Consider the following 23,426-nt stretch of genomic DNA (forward strand, 5'->3'; position numbering starts at 1 on the left):
TTCCTCAGACATCTATGCTCTTTTTTCATTCAATAGGTAATAAAAATACTTTAACTGCAAACAATTTTACAAAAATAAACTCATAAATTATTGTGACTTGATGCGATATATCAGACTATAAAATTATTTTTATTATAAAATAGATATAATAGAGCACGTGAAGCCACATTAGTTTGTGGATTTACTTTTATAAAATCTTATAGTACTTCTAGTAGGTAATTATTAGTAACATAAATTCATTGTCTCCGACTTGTTGAATTTAACTTCAATCAAGGCATGATGTTAATTAGGTCATTTACATTCATTAATAGAAAATTGAAACATCAATTCTTTGTGGAAAAATAAAAAGTATACCTACAATGAATCCAAAAAAAAAGAGACAAAAGAAATTTGGAGCTGGCTGTCAACACTCAAGAGATGGTCTGACCATTTTCAAAATTTGCAGCTAAAATCTTATAGTACTTCTAGTAGGTAATATTTTCAAATATATTATTGAAAATAATTTAGTGTAACTGAGTCATTTAAAAAACCCACAGAATTGATGAAGCATTTTCAGTCGAGTTGATGAAGCTTTTTCAGAATTGCAAACTTCAATATAGAGAGAGGCTGGGAAATGTAGCTGCTCATAGACTTGCTCGACATACTTGGCATGTAAATGATGTTTTAATTTGGTGGGATTCTTTTCCAAATTTCATGTTACGAGTTATTTGGACTGACAAACATATGTAATCGTGAATGAAGGTGTTTTGATTTAAAAATAAAAAAATAAAAAAGAACCCACACAATTCTTATCAACTTTTCACTGAAGCTGCCACATGGCAGATACATGGGCTTTGATGTTAAGGCTCAGCCCATAATTTAGAACAGCCCGGTAGTTCAGCCCTTGGTTAATATTTTTCACTTAATTGGAGACTTGCTCGTGCACAACAAATATGGCTATATCTTTCTTTCGTTCTTTCTTTTTCCTTTTTTTTAAACCCTTTTTGGAACCAGAAAAAGAAAATAACCAGTCTCAGGTCTCGACCATGTTCTCCCGTAAAAAGTGCTTACTATCTGCCAAGGATAAATTGGTATGGAAGGCTACTCCTACTGATTGTTTCTCTGAAAAAAAATGTTTACCATCTACACAAACAGCAACAGCAAGACAACAGGAGAGAATTTTCCGTAAAAGGTATTCATGGTGAGCTTTGAAAAGAAATATGGAAGATGCATACAACCAATGCTGTTAAAGTGTTTATTTGGCGTAGTAAAATAAACTTATACAACAGGAAAATTGTTAAAGATTCTGTGTGTCTCATATGCATGAAAACATATGAAACTCCTAACCATCTTCTATGGACATGTCCATCTGTACGGGATGTTTGGATGCTATGCAGCATGTAAATCCAAAAAGCCTCTATCAAAGATGATGATTTTGAAAATATATTTAAGCAAATACTTCAAAGAGTTGATCATGAGGGAATAGCTCTAATTGCAAAAATAGCAAAGAATTTATGGTTTAGGAGAAATAAACTGGTATTCAAATGGAACTTTTTGCATCCCTCTGCCCTTTTTAATAGAGCTAGATGGGTATATGAAGATTTCCAAGAAGCAAACAAACAGTCTAATAAAACATTATCGTCTTCTTCAAATCAACAGATGGTTATACAATGTGAAGCTCCAACAACAAATTGGCTTAAACTAAATGGGATGTTGTTGTTAGACATGAAGCTAATAAGATTGGTGTTGAAATAGCTAGTGATAAGGGATCGAAAAGGGGAAGTAATTTCTACTTTAATGGAGCCACAAAAATTTTGTACACGTCCTACAGTAGCATGGGCATAAGGACTAATTTCAGCTACTTTCTTTTGCAATGAACTCGGTTTACAAAATGTCATGTTTGAAGGTGACTCTAATCAGGTTGTTAATGCTATATTAAATCAAGGAAAGCAAAATGTGAAATTTGGGATCTCATTGCAGGACATTCACAACATACTTGCTGATACAAGATGGAAAATCAAACATATCAAAAGACAAGTCAATACTGTAGCAGATACACTTGCAAAATAATCCGTTGTGCTTTGTAATGAGATAATAGACATTGACAATGTTAATCCTTGTATCCAATCCCTTGTAATGGCTAAAAGCAAAGTTTTAAATATCGTTATGGTAACCGTTTCAGTTAAAGCACTATAATAAAATATTTTGGTATTGATATCATTTCGGGTACCATTTCAGAATATTTTATATATAGATAAATTAATTATATATATAAAGTATATTTCAAAATAACACCAATGCAAGTCTTAAAAAGTTAAAATACATATTTATAAAATTCAATAATACTTTTAAGTTCTCAATCTAATTATTAAACAAAATAATCGCTTGATGAAAATGAGAGTAAAGATTTGATTTTCAGTTCTCAAGAAAAATGAATTCAAAAAATTCAAAAAATAATTTTTAGATGTGAGAATTGGATGAAAAATTACAAAAAAGTTAAGATTTTTATATTAATTATAAAAATATATTAATTTCGGCCAATACATCAAAACTTAGTCAGTATTGATCGAAATGCACCAAAAAAACCGATATTTATTCGGTACTGTTGAACCCAAGGTTTCAAGTTTCATGTGATTATAAATCTACACATGGATTTTGATGATAACAAATGAATTCAAAGAATAAAGAAGTTTCAAGCTCAAGTTGTCCACACAATGGAGTCAAGCACATCAAAGAACCAAGCATGAGTAAGAAGGAAACAAGTTCACATTAAAGTCATAGAGTAATGTTGTAAATCTCTTAAAATTCGAAATTAGGATTAATGCTCAAAATTAATATTTTATCATAAAGCATTAAAATACATTTTCCACATGTGCATGAATATTTTTGAAAATTAAACTTTGAAAATATTAAAGATGATTGATTGTCATCTTTTACATGTGCATGCCTTGATTAAAGGGTTGAACTTTGAAAATATTAAAGATGATTGATTGTCATCTTTCACATGTGCATGTTTTATTTGAATATTTTCAAAAGTGATTGATACTTTTTTAGACTAATACAAAAGGTAAATGATTTTGTTTGAAAAATTTGAAAAGTAAAGTGTGCTCCTTTTGTCATATACAAAAAGTAAAAGATTAGGTTTGAATTTTTTGAAAAGAAAAATGTGCTCCTTTTGTCATATGCAAAAAGTAAAAGATTATGTTTGAATTTTTTGAAAAGGAAAGTGTGCTCCTTTTGTCATATACCAAAAGTAAAATATTAGGTTTGATTTTTTTGAAAAAGTGAATGATGTTGTCTTTGACAATTGAAAAAGAAGAACCTTTTATTTGAATTTTTTGAAAAAAGTGAATGATGTTGTTTTTGACATGTGAATCTTTTTTAATTTGAATATGAAGTCTCATATGCCTATAAATAGATCATTTGAGAGCTTCACATTCATAACACCAAGAGCATACAACATTCATTTAAAACTTTCATTCTCTCTTCTCTAAGCATTGAGCCTTAATCCTTGTTCATTTTGAGAGATATAGTTTGCGCTATATTGTTCTTATTTCACTCATTGAGGAGTGTTTTCTGATAACCTACCCACTATCAGCTCATGTATCAGAAAAAGGGTGTGTATAACCCTTGTGCGTGTAGAAGTATTCTACACGGGAAATAGTTGAATCACCACGTATAAGGTGATTGCAAGTGTAGAGGGTGTTCTACACGGATCCTTTGTAGCGGTGTTGTTCAAATGTGTAATAGGTTTCTATCTCCGCCTGAAGGAGGTTGAATAGTGAATTTGAGAATCCTCAAGGGATAGCTTGAGGCGAGGACGTAGGCAGTGGGGCTGAGCCTCGTTAACATACTAAGTTTGTTTCTCTCTTACCATTACTCTTTATATTTATTGTTATTTCATATTTTGTTTATATTTTATATTATATATTTTATTTATAATTGTTATTTTTTTAATACAACTCAATTCACCCCCCTCTTGTATTAGTCATCTAGGCAACAGGTACGAAACACTTACCTCTTCCTTATGGGTTACTATTCCCGCATGGAAACTGCTAGTGATATCAACTGGTATGCCACGCCTAAGACTGTTCATCCACGTTCCAACCCGGGTACACCCGGACCGCAACCCGGGTCTCAAATCCGGGCCGGAACCCGGACCGGGTTAAGCCAGGTCAGATCTGGTCCGGAACTCGGATGTATCCGGATTTTAGAAAAACGGGATTCCGGGTTCCGGATTGAACCCGGGTTTTTTTTTTTAAAGTCTATATGTTATTATTGATTTTGCAGGAAAATATGTTTATAAAAAATCTTATATTTTATTACAACTTTTTCAAAAAATAATGTTGAAAAGCAAAAAGTTTTTGTTATATAAAACTCTATATTTATCATTGTCCATAATGATTAAAAATATCAAAATGAAAAACTAGATTCATGTTAAGAATAGCTAAGGCTATAAACAACTAATGAACTTTATAACTAAATGCATGTAAAAATAAAAATAAAAAAATCCACTACATATTACATTGTCTGAACAAATTTACTTAGAACAATACACAACAAATACATTGTTTTAATTAAACTCCAATACGCAACAATAAACATGAACTAATTTACTACATCATCGCGTAAAGACTTTGATTTGCTATCATCATGAAAATAGTTCATTTTGATTTGCTATCCACCTATAGTTCATCAAAAGAAAAACAGAAACAAGCCACCACTTTTAATATGATTAGCATAAAAGTTTAAAAAGTTACAACCACAGAACGTAAAAATGCAAAGAGAAATCATTTACCTTTTTAAGTATGTTGCAGATGACAATTAGTGTATTTCCTAATCAAGTATAAGCTGGTAGGAAAGAGTAAGAGAAGGATCTCCAGAGACAGAGCAACTACAATATATATTGGATAATATCTGTTTTCCAAACACATCATGTAGCAGAAAATTACACAAGAATTTAATGATGTAATCTTTTTCTGCTTAAAGATGATAGCAATAATAATAATCCATGTAATTTTTTTTTTTTTTTATTGTGTGTAGGTTCGTAATGTTACAGATCCAGCTGTGAAAAGGTTAGGAGTTGATACACTTCCTACTATAGTTGGTTGGCTATCAAATGGGGAGAAGCATCTAAAAAGTCTGGTCCAAAACCCAACCCAATAAAATAGAGTTATAATTTGATATATGTTTTCTCTGGTATACATAACTACTTCTTATTAATTAAGCATGCATCTTATATATTCTAAGCGCCTTATAATGGTTAGTTCAGAAGAGTAGGATCTTTGCACCGAAGGATAAATAATACAACATAAAAACTACACAATTATGTTGGCAAGATGCCACCAATTGACACTATTGTCTGACACAACTTATTGCTCCTAGAGACTAATTAATAAGGTAATCTTACTTCCCTAATCGCATGTGAAAGATTTGACAAAAATATGAAAGATTAACATCTATACTAAACATATGAAAGATTAAGACAAAAATCCCTTTCAAATATTTGACAAGATGACACAGGATTATTAATCATACATGTTAATAAGCATCTACTCTACAAGCTCACCACACATCAAAAGGGGCCAATTACATCAAATATCTAATATTGTATGATACACATAATTTGCATATCCCAAAGTCATAATAAAAAATATCAGTGAAAGGGGCCAATTAGATCAGTTTGTGATTTCTTTTCCCAATTCTTATATAGCTTGTGAATTAGATCAGTTTACAATAAAAAAACAGAACATGAGTACCACATGGATGAAGCTAAACATAATTATATATATGCCTATGCGCGCAGTTTCTGGTATTTGCATGTTCAGACTCTCGCATTCATAACTCATTTACTACACTTTACAAAGCGACAGAAAGAAACTATATCAAAACAAGATACAGGGCACTGCCATATAGCAGAAAAAACAAAAATAAAATCCTCATACAGCATATACTTTTATACCCACATCAGATTTGTTCAAAGGCATTGATCATAGAAAAAAAAAAAGACCCAAAAAAAAAACCCTCACGTTTAAAAATAAAGAGAACAGATCTAGCAAAACAGAGAGAGAGATGGAGAAAAAACGGCAGATCTGGGCAGAGTAGTGGAAAATGACCCATGTTAAAAAAAATAAAAAAATAGAAATAAAAAAGACAGATTTCAGAAACTTAGGCTTACTGAAATGCTCAAAGATGGGGAGAGGGAAAGAGAGAGAGAGGCTTGCCGAGAGGAGAAACGGCAGAATAGACAGAGGGTTTAGGCAGATTTGCGAAAGAAAGTGATGAAGACGATGGCGCGAGGTGAGGAAGACGACGGCATGAGGATGAAGACCAGGCACGCGGATGAAGACGACGGCTAGGGTTTCGGAGAGACTGAGAAAGGGTTTTCGGCATAGAGAGAGAGAGAGAGAGAGAGAGAGAGAGAGAGAGAGAGAGAGAGAGAGAGAGAGACGGGTTAGGTTTTTTTTTTTTTTTTTCCAATTTATACAAACCCGGTTACACCGGGTTACTAATACGGAACCCGAGTTTGAAACCCGGATCCGGACCGGATAAATCCGGTTTGTCTAATGCGGGTTCCAGCCCGGATAAAATCCGAGCTGAAACCCATAACCGAAACCCCGGTTATCCGGGTTCCTGGCCGGGCCGGATGTATGAACAGCCCTAGCCACGCCGGTACTCAACACCTTGACTGAAAGCCAACTATCATGTTTGATGGAATGAAAGTATATCAATTATTTAAAATAGGAAAAATTATGTTCTCCCATCGTCAATGAAGATTTGACTGCTGGAAATACGGGCTGCTAAGGCCCATAAAAGTCCAGCGGCCCAATCCAAGAAGAACCCAGTTGGCAGGTGAGAATCCTAAACTTGCCTTGAAGGTGAGCGAACTCATTGTTCATGGCAACAAAACAAAGAATTGGTGGAGAGCCAAACATATGAGATAGGTTGTGAGTAAGAGCCCCACATTTGGAACATGAGGTCTATGAAAATGAAACAGAAAAAAGTTTAATTAAAATATTATATAATTAATATCTCAAAATATTTGTAAATAATAGTGAAATAATTTGTAGATAATAATGAAATGATTTAAATTAAGATTTTTTATTGAATTTTGAGATGTGAGAGAAAAAAGTAAATAAAAATCTTATAAAATTAAAAAATTACTTACTATTATTTTTATTTTAAATTTTGAAAAATTTATATTACTTTTTGTATTTTGTTTAAAAGTTTAGAAAAGTTGTAATAATTAGATTAAATAATTGAAAACAGGAAATTAAAAAATATTTTATGTTGAATGATATATATTTGTGAATGAAATATCTAAAAATAGTTGAGAGCACTTGTATTCTCAAACTAGACCTTAACAAATACAAAATGGAAAACCAGGCATCGCATGAAAGAAGCCGTCAACAACGAATAAGAGCATAGAAGAAGCATCATATAGAATGTCTTCCAAATATGTAGTAGCATATAGATCTAACATTAATAGGCTAAAACATGAGGTAAAAGAGGTTCCATCATTTCAACATAACGCTGTGTTTTTGGTTTTAGATGAAGGAGTAACTTAAATACAAGGTCTAGGCATTGGGAACTCATGTATCCACTCTAACTAACAAAGTTCAGCCTTTATCCATTCATGCTCATATTTTCTTTTCTTATGAAAGAAAATTACACATAACATATTAAGAAAAACTATAATCTAAATTAGAATACATCTAGTTTTAACAATTACGTGTAGCAATTTGAGGCTATATGACTCAATCCTAACTTGATTTATTTAATTAAACAAGTCAAACCATCTCATACAATAAAATTGTTTTATCGTTTGGCCGACGTAACACTTTTAATAAATTAATTATATTGAATAGATTAAAAAAATCCATTTCGATTTATATCAGAATTAAGCATATCCAAATGATTGATTTAACTTGATTAATACAATTTCATATCAAATAATCATAAACTATATAAATTCTACAAATTCTAGATTCATGACAAAAATCGATCACTATCTATAAAAGTATAGATTCTTATAATAAAAATCTCATGATAATTAAAAATCAAGTATTATAAGACCAAACTAATAATCAAATCAAGCTTTGTCATAGATATTGATATTATCTCTAACAATGTATACAATCTATCTATACATGAATTAGGTGTACCAAAGAAAAAAAAAAAAAAAAAACCATTTTAGCTTGGTGTAGGTAGGACGGAAAATCTTCAAACACTCATCACTCTCAAACAATTCTCAAATGATGGGAGGAAAAGGAAAGAAAAGAAAGAAAATATCTGTATTATTAGTTGTGATATTTTGGTGTATTTGTTTTGTCTTCATTGTGAAGTAGAAGTTTGTTGGGCAAGTACCCAATTTACATCCTTCAAAATCAAACCAAACGTAATGATGAATTAGGTATGATTTGGTGACAACTAAGAAGCCAAGAGAGAGTTGCATATGTATTACTTATCACTAAGAGAATATAAAAAGTGGGGAGTAAAAGGATATTTCCTTCTTCCGACAACCACCAAAATATTAGCCATTTTGCAATGAATGGTTTCGTCTTTTGAGAAGTAACAACAATGACATGTTGTTCCTTTTTCACATGTGACAAAGTAAAAAAATAAAGAAATGGAACTTTCACCCATCTCGTAACGGCTTCTCTTGTTGCTACATCTCCGGACAAAATAAATTTAATAAAACCATGATCTGACTGTCAAAACTGATCAGCATCTAGCCGCAATGCACGCACCTTTGTGCGTGTGTGCAGGCTCTCGTAAAAGAAACCATGATTACGTGGCCATGTGAGGAAAAGTCTTTGTTCTTTAATTCTTTAAAAATAATGTTATGCTTTATTTTAAATTTTTTATTTTAAATATATTTATTTATTCGACATTTAAAATGATTTGATAATAATCAATAAAAATGTATCTCATAATAAATATGATTGAAAATAACAAAATTACGTTTTTATGAAAAGAAAAATCTATTAATTTGAATATATATAATTAATTACATATTTATATGAATCACTAAATATAAAAAATATTATTAAAATGACAAAATAGAAAAAGATATTTATTTATTCCTTTGGTTCGAAACTCCAATGATCCATAATATTAGATAATATTTAATATGAGTGGAATTGGATCGAAAACTTTCAACATGCCACTTGATAACAAGGATACATAGGCGGTTTGAGATGATTAACAACCACATGTTTCAGCAAACATAAGGAATCACCAAAACTCAATGACGTGCGTAATGGCTTACAATTAAGAACAGTATGCGCATTATTGGTGCAATCAGTTGCTTCTTTATCCGTATTAACTCGGTTAATCTCCTTTTTAACACTACTTTTTCATCTCAACCTCTATTGACAACCACTTTATTCTCCATGGAAAATCATTCTTTCCCCCATTATATGATTGAATTATATTCTAAAATAATTCACTATTAAATTAAAGTTTTGAGTGAAAGGTAATGTATCTAATTAAGTTAAAATAAATTCCATTTAAAGTTAAAAGCATCTTTTAGTTTTCGTAACACACCTCTCTTTGACTTCTTAACTCCTGCCTTTTTAGTTTGGTCCAAGTACATTGGCCATAGGGGCAACAATTCGTGTTAGTTCGTGTTAAATCACGAATTCGTGTTAAATATTCGTGTTAAATCAATCAGAACACGGCTAGTTAATCTATATAAGTCAGACTTTCAGATTAGTCGACACATTTAAATAATGAGTCATGTCATGTCACTATTTTTTATTTATATAATAATTAATTAAAAATTGATAAACACAACATAACTCATTTCAATTTGTTTTAAATAAATAAGTTGAACTAACTTGCATAACACATTTAACTTGATTACTATAATTTCACATAAAAATTAAAATTTATATTTATTAGTAGTCAAAATATCTTAAAATAATAATAATAAAATATGAGTATAGCCTTATAGGTAAGAATTAATAAAAAATATCAATATTTTTTAGATTTTAACTTATAATAAAATCAATATTACAAACCCAATAATAATAAATACGAGTTTAGGTCCAAAATTACATAAATTTCAACAATAAAAAATAAGCATATTGAAAAATACTAATATTATAACTCAACAATAACAAAATTATAATTTTAAAATAAAATTAAATGGGTTATTACGGGTTGATTTCTAGTTAAACGGGTTGACTCATTTATTAATTGTGTATTAACGGGTCAACTTATTTTACTCGAACCCATTTATATCAAATCCAAATTTACTAATTACGTATCATGTTTGTATTGAATTTACAGACCATGTTACATATTTTCAACCCTGTACATTGGCATACCATATACAAATTTTTTAGTATTATCTTCATTACAGAATTTGGAAGATTTCTCATTGGTAACACTAAAATAACACTAAAATTTGCAAGATTTATCAGATGCGCGCCAAGCCGTTAATATTGTTATTTGTTAAAGATTCTATATATGGTTCAAAGTATAAGCTTTATTCCATATATTATTTTTTTTTTCATTTTGTTAATATAACTATTTCTATGATTCTACAACTAGCTCAATAGGGTGGCCGAATATATGCTTTGACCACTCCAGCTAGGCACTCTGTTTTTAGTCTAAATTTAGACGGAAAAGTCTAGTTGCAAGCATACTTATATATTAATATGTGTACCAATTTATTGTGATTGGTTAAAAAGTAGATTTTATTGAAAACAGTACTAATTTAACTTTTAAATATGAAAGAATCAGTATTGGTATACAGATTAATACGCGACTTTACTTGTATGTAACAAAACTCAATTTAGACATGTATTCACACAACCAGTTGGCCTCACACCCAAAATACATACACCCCGATTCTCCATGGTTGGACTTTTTCTTCATCGGTTGGTTATGTTTCCATCTTCGATTTTATTATTCCAATATAAATTTTGACATCACACCATATATTTTAAGTGATTGCTATTTTAAAATAAAAATTCTATTCTTTACGCACTCTATTAATATGATTAGTTGCGTAATTTCTTATTAATATAAAATAACTAATTTTGTTAATTACATCAATAGAGTACGTAAGGGATATATAAAAATGACTATATATAACATAACTTATTTTAAAAAGTGATAAATATATAAAATTACTTAAAATATTATATATCGATCTATATATAAAGAAAATGAATTTGATCACATGAATTTGTCCCTCAAAATTCTCATTTGGCATTTTATTTATTTATTTATTTTTCTTAATGATTACGAAAGTTACTACTAGTGAAGTGATGCATTTTTTCTATTTTTTAAAAATATTTAAATATGCTTAAAAATTATTGAAAATAAAAAAATAAAAAAGGTGCAATTTGCATTAATGATAAGTTTGAAGGAGCAAGCTCATGTGGCTGACTAGTACCATCCCACATATAATCAAAGGTACAAAATTTACCCCGTTTGGATTTAGGGTTCATTTATTTTTACAACTATTCTCAATTTATCTAATTTTTTATATTCTAATAATATTTTATTTAATTTTTAACTTTCATCTCAACTTATCTCATTACATCTCATCTCATTTGAGAATATACTCATCTAATCTTATATCATCTGATCATTATAATTTTTCTCAAATTTTCACGTAAAATATAATATAGAATTCAACTTTTTCAAGTTCTAAAACAATAATAATATTAAAAAATAATATTCTAATAATATTTTATTTAACTTTTAAATTTTATCTCAAAGAGTTTTGTTTATCACTTCAACTTAGTGAGTGGAACAATCCCTCTTGAGCTTTGGCTATAGCTCTTCACTCTCTGAAATTGATTTGGGTAAACAATTTGTTGACTGGGGCTTGAGCATCCGTGGGATTAAAAGAGCTTGATCTTGGGAATAATATATTTTCTGGTTAGATTCCAGAGAGTTTATCTGCCCTAAATATTGAGAAATTGAATCTTTCCCACAATAATTTTAGTGGGGCCATGCCCATTTTTGTAGAATCAAAATATAGTGTTTGATGGAAACAATCCGGGGCTTTGTGGATTACCTTTGAAAAGTTGTGGTGAAAGTTCTGGATTTGAGCCTGGGCGCAATTGCCGGCATAGTGATTGCTTTGATGACTGGAGCCGTTGATTGTTGGATGGAAGAATCAAGAAAGTTTGGAAAAAGATGGGACAATGTAGATATTTGGTTTGTAATTAAGATATTTATATATAATTTTAGATGAGTTCAATCAAATATTTGTGATATTAATTAAAATTTGAGTTTGAATTTAGATATTCCAACGAGAATCAGAGCAAAACACTGCAAACAGGGGATGGATGTCAATGGTTGATATGAAATGAACAATTTTCGGCTGACTCAGTGCCTTAGGACAAATTGACTTTAACAAATGGGGACATATTTCATCATCACCAATGATGAGCGCAAGAAAACAGATGCCTTTTTCTGAACAGGGAGAGGAATGGCACCGTTTAGCAACGTCCTGGTGAAAAAGAATAACAGATTTTATTTTTTTCTAAATATAAAAAAGTATTTAAGTTCCAAAAATTATACAACACGTTTTTTGAGTTGAGTATAGTAAGATAAAAATTTAGTGATTGAGATGAGATAAAAGTTTTATAATAAGATAGTTTGAGTTAGGTATTTTTTTAGTTTTAAAAAATGGAAGTAAAAAAGTTAAATAAAAAATATTATACTAATATAGTCTTATAATATTATTTTGTTTGAGGATTCGAAAATGTTGAAATTGTTTTTATTTGAAAATTTAAAAAAATTATAATAATTAGTTTGAAAAAGTTATAATGATTAATTTAAAAATTTTATATTTAAATTATGTTTAAAAATGTAAAAAAATGAAATAAAATAAAATTATATGAAAATTTTATGTCTTATCCCGTGTTCCAAACCTACCCTAAAACTTGTGCTTGGCAGTTGGCATTACCTCCAGCATATCTGTAGACATGACAATTATTTGGAGATTCCTTCGAGAGCATCTCAAAGAAACCCTTTGGATTCCGGAGATATAAAAGGGAAAATGAGCAAAATTCGTTATCTAAGGAGAAAAATAGGAAATAAAATATTCTCTCTTTACTTTTAATATCATTTAAGCTAATATTCACATGTATACGCTGGAAATTAAAGCACATTATTCTTGTACAGAAAAATAAAATACTCTACAAAAGTCCTTAGATGATGCTTTAAATTAAAACTCAAATAAAAATAAAAGGAAGATTCATCAGTCATATGAAAATAATAACTTCATTGGAATTGGTCTCTCATGATTTTATTACCACAATGCCTTTCACAACAAAGAAAAACAAAACAAAATTAATCAAACAAACTCTGTACATTAAGGAAGGAAGCAGGTGTTGTCTTTCAGCTGTATCCTATAAATAATGAAGCCTATGTTGTCATTATTTACATGCCCACAGGGCTGACTAACAAACTGGTCAAGACATTCCAAAAGCAAACTTACTCCCCCCACATCAACCCACCCTTTAATATATAAACATTTCATAATCATAATATCAATTGGGATTTTTTATCCAACAAAAAATCCAACCAATAAACATCAAAAATAGTGGTTTTGGCTTTAAAAAGCCTTTTGCTTTTTGTGCAATTTGTGTTTTTTCATGGCTCCCAAAGTAATGATATCCCTAGGATGATATGTCTATCTAACTTAATGCTACATGTCGTGAACCCAATGGAGGAAGATTCGACATGTCCAAAAAAACGTAGGGTAGGTCCATTTTTTTACCCGAAACGTTTCGGAGTATCGGATGCGGTCATGCTATCGCCTTCCACCTTGTGCACCGAGTCGTCATCGAGCGTCTGAGAATGGGAGACTTTGTTGCTTTTCATCCTCAAGAAACCGTAGAATTTCCGAAACTCCCGATAGGTATGGCTGCCTTCGCTACTGCGAAACGACACTCCGGCTTCGTCCACGGACTTCCTCGCCCCGACGTTCCCGAGCCCCCTCCCGTCGCCTTCAGTTTGCAGCGCCGTGATGACCGATTTTATAGCCCGGCTCGGAGAATTCCGGTTCGCAATCATCAGCTCGCCGATCTCGGCAGGGCTCAAACTCGCGCCGCTTTGGAAAATCTCCTCCACCTGAGGGAAGAGCTTGTGATCCTTGACACCCAAGTAGCTATTCGCCAAGGTTTTGAAGGCCAGAAAATCACAGAGGGGAAAATGGATATGAACATCGATACGACCGGGTCTAAGCAGAGCTGGGTCAACGTGTTCCTTGCAATTCATCGTGAAAACCATCACTCTCTCTTCGGCGCAGCACGAGTTTAATATCCCGTCCATGAAGTTCAATACGCCGGACAAGCTCACACCAGTTGATTTCTCTTTCAGAAACCGATCGAGTTCTTCCATTACAATGATGGACTTGCTCTTCGTTTGTAAAAGAAGAAAATTAAGATCGGAGTCATTCAAAACCTTCGAGAGATCGATAACGTAGACATCGTAGGATATGAAATTCGCCATGGCGGCCACGAAGCTCGATTTCCCAGTTCCGGAAGGCCCATATAATAGAAAGCTTCGTTTCCAAACACGGCCTAGTCGGTGATAGTACTGTTTGGCTTTGAGGAAGTATTCGAGGTCGGACTTTACCTTGTCTTTGAGATCTTCTTCCATGGCGATGGTATCGAAAGTCGAAGGGTGCGTGAAGGGAACGGATCTCCACCGTACGTTGCCAACACCGCGGGGATGATAATCGACGCCCTCGTCGTCGTATCGTTTAACATTCATGTAGAGCTTCAAGTCTCGCTGCTTCCTCTGCTCGATTTCATCAGCCACCGTGTGGATGTGCTGGAGATACGGCCGGACGATTCTGCGCTTGTCTGCTTTTCTGACCTTTAACACGAAGCTTCTGCAATCCTCTCGCTCGACCTTGTCGCCGTTACTCCAGGTTACTGTCGCTCCGAGAAAGTTGTCGTCGACGGTCTGGTTGGGGTCGAGACAGAGAACGATGTCGTTTGGCTTCTTGCCGGTGACCAGATTGGTGAAATCCGAGTCGTCGAGGGTAGACAAGGAGTTAAGGTAAAGGGAAACCTTCCGATAAAGCTGATTCTCCTGCATGCCTTCATTAAATTCGGGTACTTTGAGGAACTGGTACACATGAAAGCAATCTTCGATCCATCTCCACCATTTCTTCACGATGTAAATCAATCCTGTCTTGAACAGAAGCACCCGAATCACCACGAGAAAAAAAACAATCGTAATCCCAAGAAGAACCAGGTTTCGAAGAATCATCGTGTCTGGCCTGTACTGATGATCAGGCAGAAATTCAGATACGCTTTTCTCTTTGGTTGTTCCTAAAGAACAAGTTTGGAGGGAAAGAGAACTTTTATGGGAGGAGAAACCATGCTTGTGGGAGAGCGACAGGAGGAGAGAAACTTGGGTTTGAAGATTTGTGTATTATAAGTACTGAAGAAGATGGGGAAAAATAGTTCAAATGTATGGAGAAGTGTATATACATAAATAAACATGTATATATTTATGTATTTGCCCTTGATGATATTGAAAGACGGCAACTTTCCGGCTAGTGTAGAGGGTAAAAACAAGAGAGAGAGAGAGAGAGAGCTGTTGGCATAGGGAGAGAGGGAGCGAGGAAGCTGGCTGGAAGAGGAGAGTTTTGGTTTGGGATGTTTATATTGAGAAAATCGCCTTTTATTTATTTCTACGTCATTTCGAGCAACTTTCCAGCCAGAGTCTTAGCTAGCTAGTTTATGATTTTTCTTATTTCATTTATTAAATTTATATTTAAAAAATAAATAAATATGTAATTATAAAATTATGTTATTTATGGAGTTTGGCTGGCTTTGGCCTCCCTCTCGGGTATAGAATAAAATCTCCAATCATATCAATGCATTAGTATTCATATATTATTTGCCACCCATATACTGCGCCCGCGGCAGATCTTTTCACTTTCTTTGATCGAGACGGCCCACGGCCCCACTGTCCGTCCATTTGCTGCTCACCCACACGTCCTAACATGATATACTTGGTTTTGGCACTCTTTTTCCCTTTTGTTTTTCTTTTTTTATTTAAATGGCGTTATATATCTTTATTTTAGAGTTATTATCAAGTCTTAGGATTTAGTATGTGAAAATAAAAATTCTAACTGTAATTAAAAAAGAAATTAACAAAAAAAAATTTACTTTTTCACATGTTAGTTATTAATACGGTGGAAGTTATAAAATTTAAAATCCAAAATTTAAATTAAAAAAAGGAAACTGACAAAATAAATATAAGTACATGCTACATAATTCATATGAAAATAGACATATAAAGTAAATCAAGTATTATTTATTATTATTAATTTTTATAGAAAATTAACTTCATTCATTTATTAGAGAAAAGTTATATCTGTGACTAGATAAATACAAGAAAATTCTCAGATCACAAGCTCACAATTGCATTTAGAGCTTCATTACTACATAAATTTCTTTTGTGACTAATATGGTCTTAATTATTGTTATAGCTCTCTACAAACAAACTATCAAAGAGACAGCACTCTGTCTAAATAGAGATTCATACTCTACCTTCTATAAGAGGAGATAACTTAATCTTTACAGACAAAACGTTCAAGAGACGATTTCTTTTATATTTTATTTTTTAACTAAATAATAGGAAAGGACAATGAAACTAGAAATATAGATATGAAAATAATGAATTATAGTTTAAATTTTCTCCGATAGACTTCGAAATCAATCATAAAAGTTAGATCTGAACAATCTAATCCGATGATCAGGCACAATCTTACTAACGATTGGCTTAGGAAGCATCTTGTGTTACTTTTACCTCACAAGAGGTACTAGAGAATTGTAGAGTTCACAAATTATTTCTCTGAATTGTAGGTGTTTATAATCTCAATCCGTTTATCTTCATCTAACTATAACCCTTAATTTTTTTTTAAAAAAATTAAATTAAATTAAATTAAAATTAAAAAATAGAAAAAAGAAAAAAAGAAAGAAAACTATAAGCCTTAAAATTTGAACAAGAATTCGTAGAGAACGCTTATTCTACTTTCATTCCATAGTCGTAACTGAATCAATCTATCACCAATTAAAATGCCCCATAGCTACCATTTGGCCCTTAAATTCTTAATGATATATTGTCATTTTGATAAATAATTAATTAAGTTATAAAGGATACATAGGAGACCCAGCCTACCTTTACCATAAATTTCGCATTCTTTATTACAATAAGATAACATACTTGAAGTATATAACATAATTAATAGAAAATGGTTTTCAAAAAAGCCTGCCTCTATAAAACCAAAACATGTCATGACCACTAACTCAGAATTTGTTTTCTTTCATTCTCTTTATTTTCTTCCTACCTCTTCAACTCTACCATATGATCCCACTGTTCTCTATTAGAAAATTATTAAGTATTTCGAAAATACGGTTGACGCGGTACCACCACCTAATCAAAAGATGACATGTCATTAAAGTTGTTACATAAGCATCAAAATGCTTATATGATCATTATTTTTTAATGGCATCTCATCTTGTAATTATAGGATGGAGAGTATTGCGACTTCTTACTACCTAATAATTACTTCTCCGTTTCCCGCTTCCATTTCAAGTTTACTCGTTTAATTAAATTCGGATAATGATAAGATTATTACCCTTCCACTACTTATTTATTATTATTTTTATTTATTTTATTTATAATTTTTTATTTTATTTAATGATTAAAAAAGTGACTATTAATAAAATTATATATATATTTTTAATTTTTTCCATTAAACCCATTCAAGCCAAAGCCTGAGAGATACAAAAAGAAAAACAAAAACAAAAATAAACCTGTTGAGAATTGAGGTACTCGTGTGGGGTCTCATCCCTAATACTTGTTTGCTCCCTATGGAGTGGCCCGTGGTTCCTCGAGTACCAACCATAGAGAGGACTACCATCAACTAGGGCATTATTGGCCACTAACTACTTGCTCGTTGGCTGCTCGAACTCTGCCCTTTCAAATGTGCTCAGTGTTATCCTCTCTGCTCTACTTGGAGTTTGTGGAAGAAGGGCTTAGAAGGGAGATTTGTATAGTGTACGTGTGAGATCAACGGTGTTTGTCAAGTCTAGAAACAGCTTTGCATGTGATCATACGATTCAAAAAATAAACAAAAACTGAGAAATTTGGGAAGAAACTCTTTTAAAATTTAAATCTTATAAATTAAATATATATTACAATTTAAATAACGTAGATAATATATTCTTTACATCAACTTAAAAATAAAATAACTCATTTGCTTATAACTATGCATGCAGCATGATGATCAGTGGGAGATCTTTTTTTAGTTGTACGAAAACAAGACACTGTTCCTTTTACCTTTGTTTTAACCGTTAGTTACAAATTAATCCATTGAAATGTTTGTTTTTGCAATTTAAGCAGGGATGTTACTTAGCCTAATTTGGATAATTATCCAGTACTTTAGGATAAGGTATTTTTTTTATAGGCTGTCCAGTAACAGTCATGAGTGCTGTAACTGTAACAGTGTCAATATTTGTTTGGTGGGTAGTGCTAGGGCCACCGCTGGGAGCTCCCGCTAGGTCAAAATTTTTTTTTTTTTTTGTTTTTTCTTTTCATATCATTTTTTTAATGTTTTTAAATATTTAAAAAAATATAAAAAATTCATAATAATATTAAATAATTTTTACTTAATCACTAAGAAAAAAGAAAAAAAAAAAAAAAAAAAAAAACTGGGAGCAGTAGCTCCCAGTGGGATCCCCCAGCGGGGAATCTAGCATTTTCCTTATTTGGTTTGACATGAGTAGCTGTCCAATAATAGCGTGTGCTAGTTGTAGTTGTAGGGATTTCAATATTTTTTAAATTTATTAATTAATTGTAGGATGAAATTATGATAAATAATTAAGGCTCTAAGGAGATGCTTAAATTCCCCCCCCCCCCTTCCCTCCTACCCTTTTTTTTGTATGCTTTAAAGAAATATAATATATATATATATAGAGAGAGAGAGGTACGTGCGCGTGAGTTTCGTGTTTATGGTTTCTCAAGCTGGTTTGGTTAAATAAAATTACATTATTTTATTTTATATAATATTATAATTTTTTTAAATATTTAAATAAAATATAATAAATAATTTAATTTTTAAAACAAAATTAATACTAAAAAATTATATTATAATAACATTTTATTTAACTTTTAATAAATTATCTCATCTCATTTTATTTATATTATATAATTAAAGGAGGCCTAACTGTTGAAAATGGTAAAAGAAATGAAGGAAAAATTAGTTATATATATTGTGAGTAAATTGGGAATAATCTATTAATTGCTATTTGCTAATTCAATTATTTTTCATTTCCAAATAATTGTCTTACGTGCGTTGTAAAGGATTATTTTGTAATTAGAAAACGTGAACGTGTCTTTGGTTCTAGAGGACTATCATGAAAAAGCTAGCCATAGCTATAGGTAGGGGAGGAGACAATGAAAGAGGGTACCAACCAGTGAAGGTCGGAGTGTTGAATACTTTGAATATTTTACTCCAATTCCAATTGGGATATATGGTAGGATAATATTGCAGGAATCCTAACTTTCCTCGAAATCGGAGCGCCCCATGATGCACTCGGATCCGCCGGATATACTGAGAAATTATTTTTTATGTACGTGAATCCAACTTCTTTGCCCGATCATACTACTAGTCATGTACATGAGATATAAATAAATAAATATATATATATATATATATATATATATATATATATATATATATATATATATATATATAATTAAGGAGTCAAAATAAAATTAAAAAAAAAAAAGGAATATCGGATTCTAAAGTATCCCAACTACTACTACTTATTATCATGTTTTGAGTAAACGTGAGCTGCATGTAAATGTAATCGTGAATGGGTTACTATATACCGCTCGATCGTTGCTTGTAAGTGAAGGAAAGATCGAGAGTACGTACTTGTGGCAATTGTAAGTATTATTTATATATATTATAAGCTTATAAATTAATAGTCAAATTAATCTTGAGATAATTATAATTAATTATTGTCTACTAAACTGATAAGCAACGTCAAATTATGATGGATGTTGGTCCAAGGCTAGCTTGATTAATTATCATATCAAATTAAAGCATAATATTATAATATCTTGCTTTCGGTTTCCAATCTCTGACTTGGTGACAGTTAACCAAACGACTAAGTTTTCTAAGTACCATGCAGTTTCTTGTTGAAATTTTCTCCATCTGAATACATATATAAAAGAGGACTGCATGCTTAAAGACTTGGGGGGATTGAAAGTCATGGAGGTACATATTTTTCTTTAATATTTGGTGTTGGTGTTGTTTTTTTAAAGGCATAGCGTGTACAACGCGCGCGCGCAAACGACGTACACCAAGTGGCATTATCATGAGTCAAATTGTGATCATGAAATGATCATGAACTGTAAAAAGTCGAAGATCGATCAAGCTGCAAGCGGTCGTTTTTGTTCCAAAGTTGTCTTGAATAAACAATATTATTGGCAAGACTTCATCAACACCGAGTAGAATGAAAGATCAGATCCTCAAACAAACAAAAGTTTTGAATAATTTAGAAAAGTTATGTGCTACTTAATCTCACACTAAAATTATAATGCCGAAATTATTGAACAAAACTCACCTTAAGAGTGAAAGGACCAAGGGATTAATAGAGCATAAAGGTTGATAAAGCATATCCAGCAAAAGCTAATATATGAAAACTTGAAAACAAACTCTGTTTTAAATTGTAATCAAATCAAATATTTGGAAATTTGACGCGAAAAGCATGCCGTAATGCTAAAGCTAAATTCCTACAGTTATTTTTCCGCACCGTGTTTTGGCCTTAAACTTTGAGAAAACTACAAAAGTAAGTGTGTGTCGATGATCAAATCAAACGTGTTACAGGATAACTTTAGTACTGCAAGTGGCCGTATTAATTCAAAGTTGTCTTAGTCAACAATATTGGCAAAGACTTCATCATCAACACCCGCGCGCGCCTAACTTTATTTCTTTGATCATTTCACCTTTTTAAATGCATGTCAGCATTGGGATTTTGTAGTTTGTACCTCTAAATTAATTAATAAAAATTATGAGATATATATATATATATATATATATATATATATATATATATATATATATATATATATATATTACTTAAAATGATATTTTCAAGATTATGTACATGATTATCTTTCTTCTTTTTTAATCTATCTTAATGGTTGAAAGTAATAAACATTAATGATTTGAAATTACATGAATTAATAATATACGTGACCCTTCTACGTTATAAAGATCAGTGATATATATATTTTATGATGAAGAATTTGAAAACAGGCATATACAACTTGTCTTTTAATTTATTCGGTTAAAGATCACTCATATTAATGCGCTCACGTGACACGAATCGAATAAATCATCAATTTTTTACCATTGAGTCGATGTATTAATCCTTTGAAGAAATAAATACATTATAAAAAAAATAATAGTTATAATCGTGAGTATATATATAAATACTGTATAATTATTTTTAAAAAAATAAATAGATACGGGAGTCAAATAAAAAAAGTGAATAAAAATAATTATATGTAGAGCTTTTAATTTTTTAATAATGAATTCTTTGTTTTTAAGGCGACTATATGATACTTACGAATTTCATAATTATATATAGTATTACTTTTAAAAAAAAATATTTGTAGTGTATTTTCTTTTTCCTTGGTTTAAATACTAGCACAACCAAAATTAATCATACCTTGAAATTTAAATATTGATCAATTTTCGAGTCATGGAAATGTTTTCGGCATACACGAAATCCACAAGGAGTTTAATTGGAGGAGACTTTTGAATAATTAATCCAATCCTTTCACCGGCCTGAACACGCACAAACCCAAAATTCCCGACTCTCTTTATTCTTTATTCTCCGCGCTCGCTTTCATGTAAATAAAGGGGTAAAACCATGGGAATATATTCCCCATATATCGGTCCATTTAGTACGGAAGTAGAGACAGCCACATGTCAACCCCATTATAGCTTGTTTAATATGACACAGATTAAGTTGCCTTGGTCCACATATCCTTCATGAGTACTTGGTTTTGGATCACTTTCAAAGTTTCCTAGCTAGGGCTCCACTACTTTTGATACTAATACCGACAGAATTATTTGTAGCTAATTCATTCACTACAAAGAATATGCCCTGTTCCAGCTCTTGAATTCTTCGGAATTCACCCCATAAAACGTAGCATCTGGCCTGTACCAAGAATTCTGGGTTCGTCGCACAATGGACGCCTTAGTTTCGTTGCAACTGCTGGAATTCAGCAGATGTCGTGAATCGTTGGGAAAACAGATATTTTCCATCGTTTTATACTCATGGGAAAAACAGAGGAAGCCGCTGCAACTGCAGTTACGAGTACCATTTGTAATCACTGCAGCAAATTTTTTGGGTCGATTAGTAACGTTGCAGTACCGCAAAGATGCCACTGCAATATATCAGGTTTGGAAACCACTGACAAATTTTTTTTGCTGTAAGTTCTACTGCACATCGGCAGCCCGTCAACCACAAGTTCTTTTTCGTTCCCCAAACTCTGTCCTTTATCAACGACTAAGCAAAAATGGGTTTCTGGGTTTGTGGGCAAAAATGGGTTTCTGGGTTCATGGGCAAAAATGGGTTTCTGGGCGGCATTGAAGGGGAGGCGGTGGAGCTGCGCCGTGGAGGAAGGCAGCGCAGGGCTTGTACGCACGGCTTGAGCGAGATCCGTGTGGGGGAGAGTAGATCGACGGGGAGAGAGACGGAGAGCTTGGATCGGGACTGTGGACCTTTCGTAGCTGGAGGTGGTGCGGCGGCTGAGGAGGCGGTGGAGCTGGGAACCTGAGAGAGAAATGATTCGGGGGTGAAGAGAGAGGGAGATATGTGGGACAGAGAGAAGCCGCGAGAGAGGGGTTTGGTTGGGTTGGCCAGCGACCGTGGAGGTGGACGGTGACAGTGGGTCGACGGCGGCGTGAAGTGGCAGCTGCGTGGAGGCCGGCGTGAAGAGTAGAGATTGAGGGAGATCGAGAACCCAGAAAGGCAGTACGGGGGGGAAAAAATGAGCGGAGGGAAAAAAGTGGGAAAATTGTGGGAAAATTGGGAGTATAAGAAAACGCAACGTTTTTATGACTAAATTGTAATAGCCACAAAAGGGTTTCTGGGTTTGTACCGATTATTGCAGCGACTATTTTGTTGCAACAAGTAAAAAATTTCATCAATAAATTAATTTGAATATTGCAGCAAACTGCAACTGTTGTAAAAAGTGGGAAATTGCTGCAAAAGATCAATTTCGAATTTTGATGTAAAAAACTTTGCATCAAAATAAAAATGGCTGCAAATAAAGGTCTTTTGCATCAATTTTATTTCCGTTAAATTTCAAATGGCTAGAAAAAGACCTTATTCTTGTAGTGATTGTTAATTAATTTAGAA

At 32.2% G+C, this 23,426-nt stretch overlaps 1 protein-coding gene across 1 annotated transcript; it reads right to left on the reverse strand.

Moving 5' to 3' along the window:
* Nucleotides 1-13,232: 13,232 nt before the first annotated feature.
* LOC122311654 (AAA-ATPase At2g46620-like) lies at nt 13,233-15,620 on the reverse strand. Its single transcript, XM_043126284.1, has one exon. It carries the CDS (start codon nt 15,232-15,234, stop codon nt 13,729-13,731), a length of 1,506 nt encoding a protein of 501 aa, XP_042982218.1. The 5' UTR covers nt 15,235-15,620; the 3' UTR covers nt 13,233-13,728.
* Between the last annotated feature and the right edge of the window lie 7,806 nt (nt 15,621-23,426).

Source organism: Carya illinoinensis, chromosome 1, assembly GCF_018687715.1.
Source record: "Carya illinoinensis cultivar Pawnee chromosome 1, C.illinoinensisPawnee_v1, whole genome shotgun sequence".
NCBI lineage: Eukaryota > Viridiplantae > Streptophyta > Magnoliopsida > Fagales > Juglandaceae > Carya > Carya illinoinensis.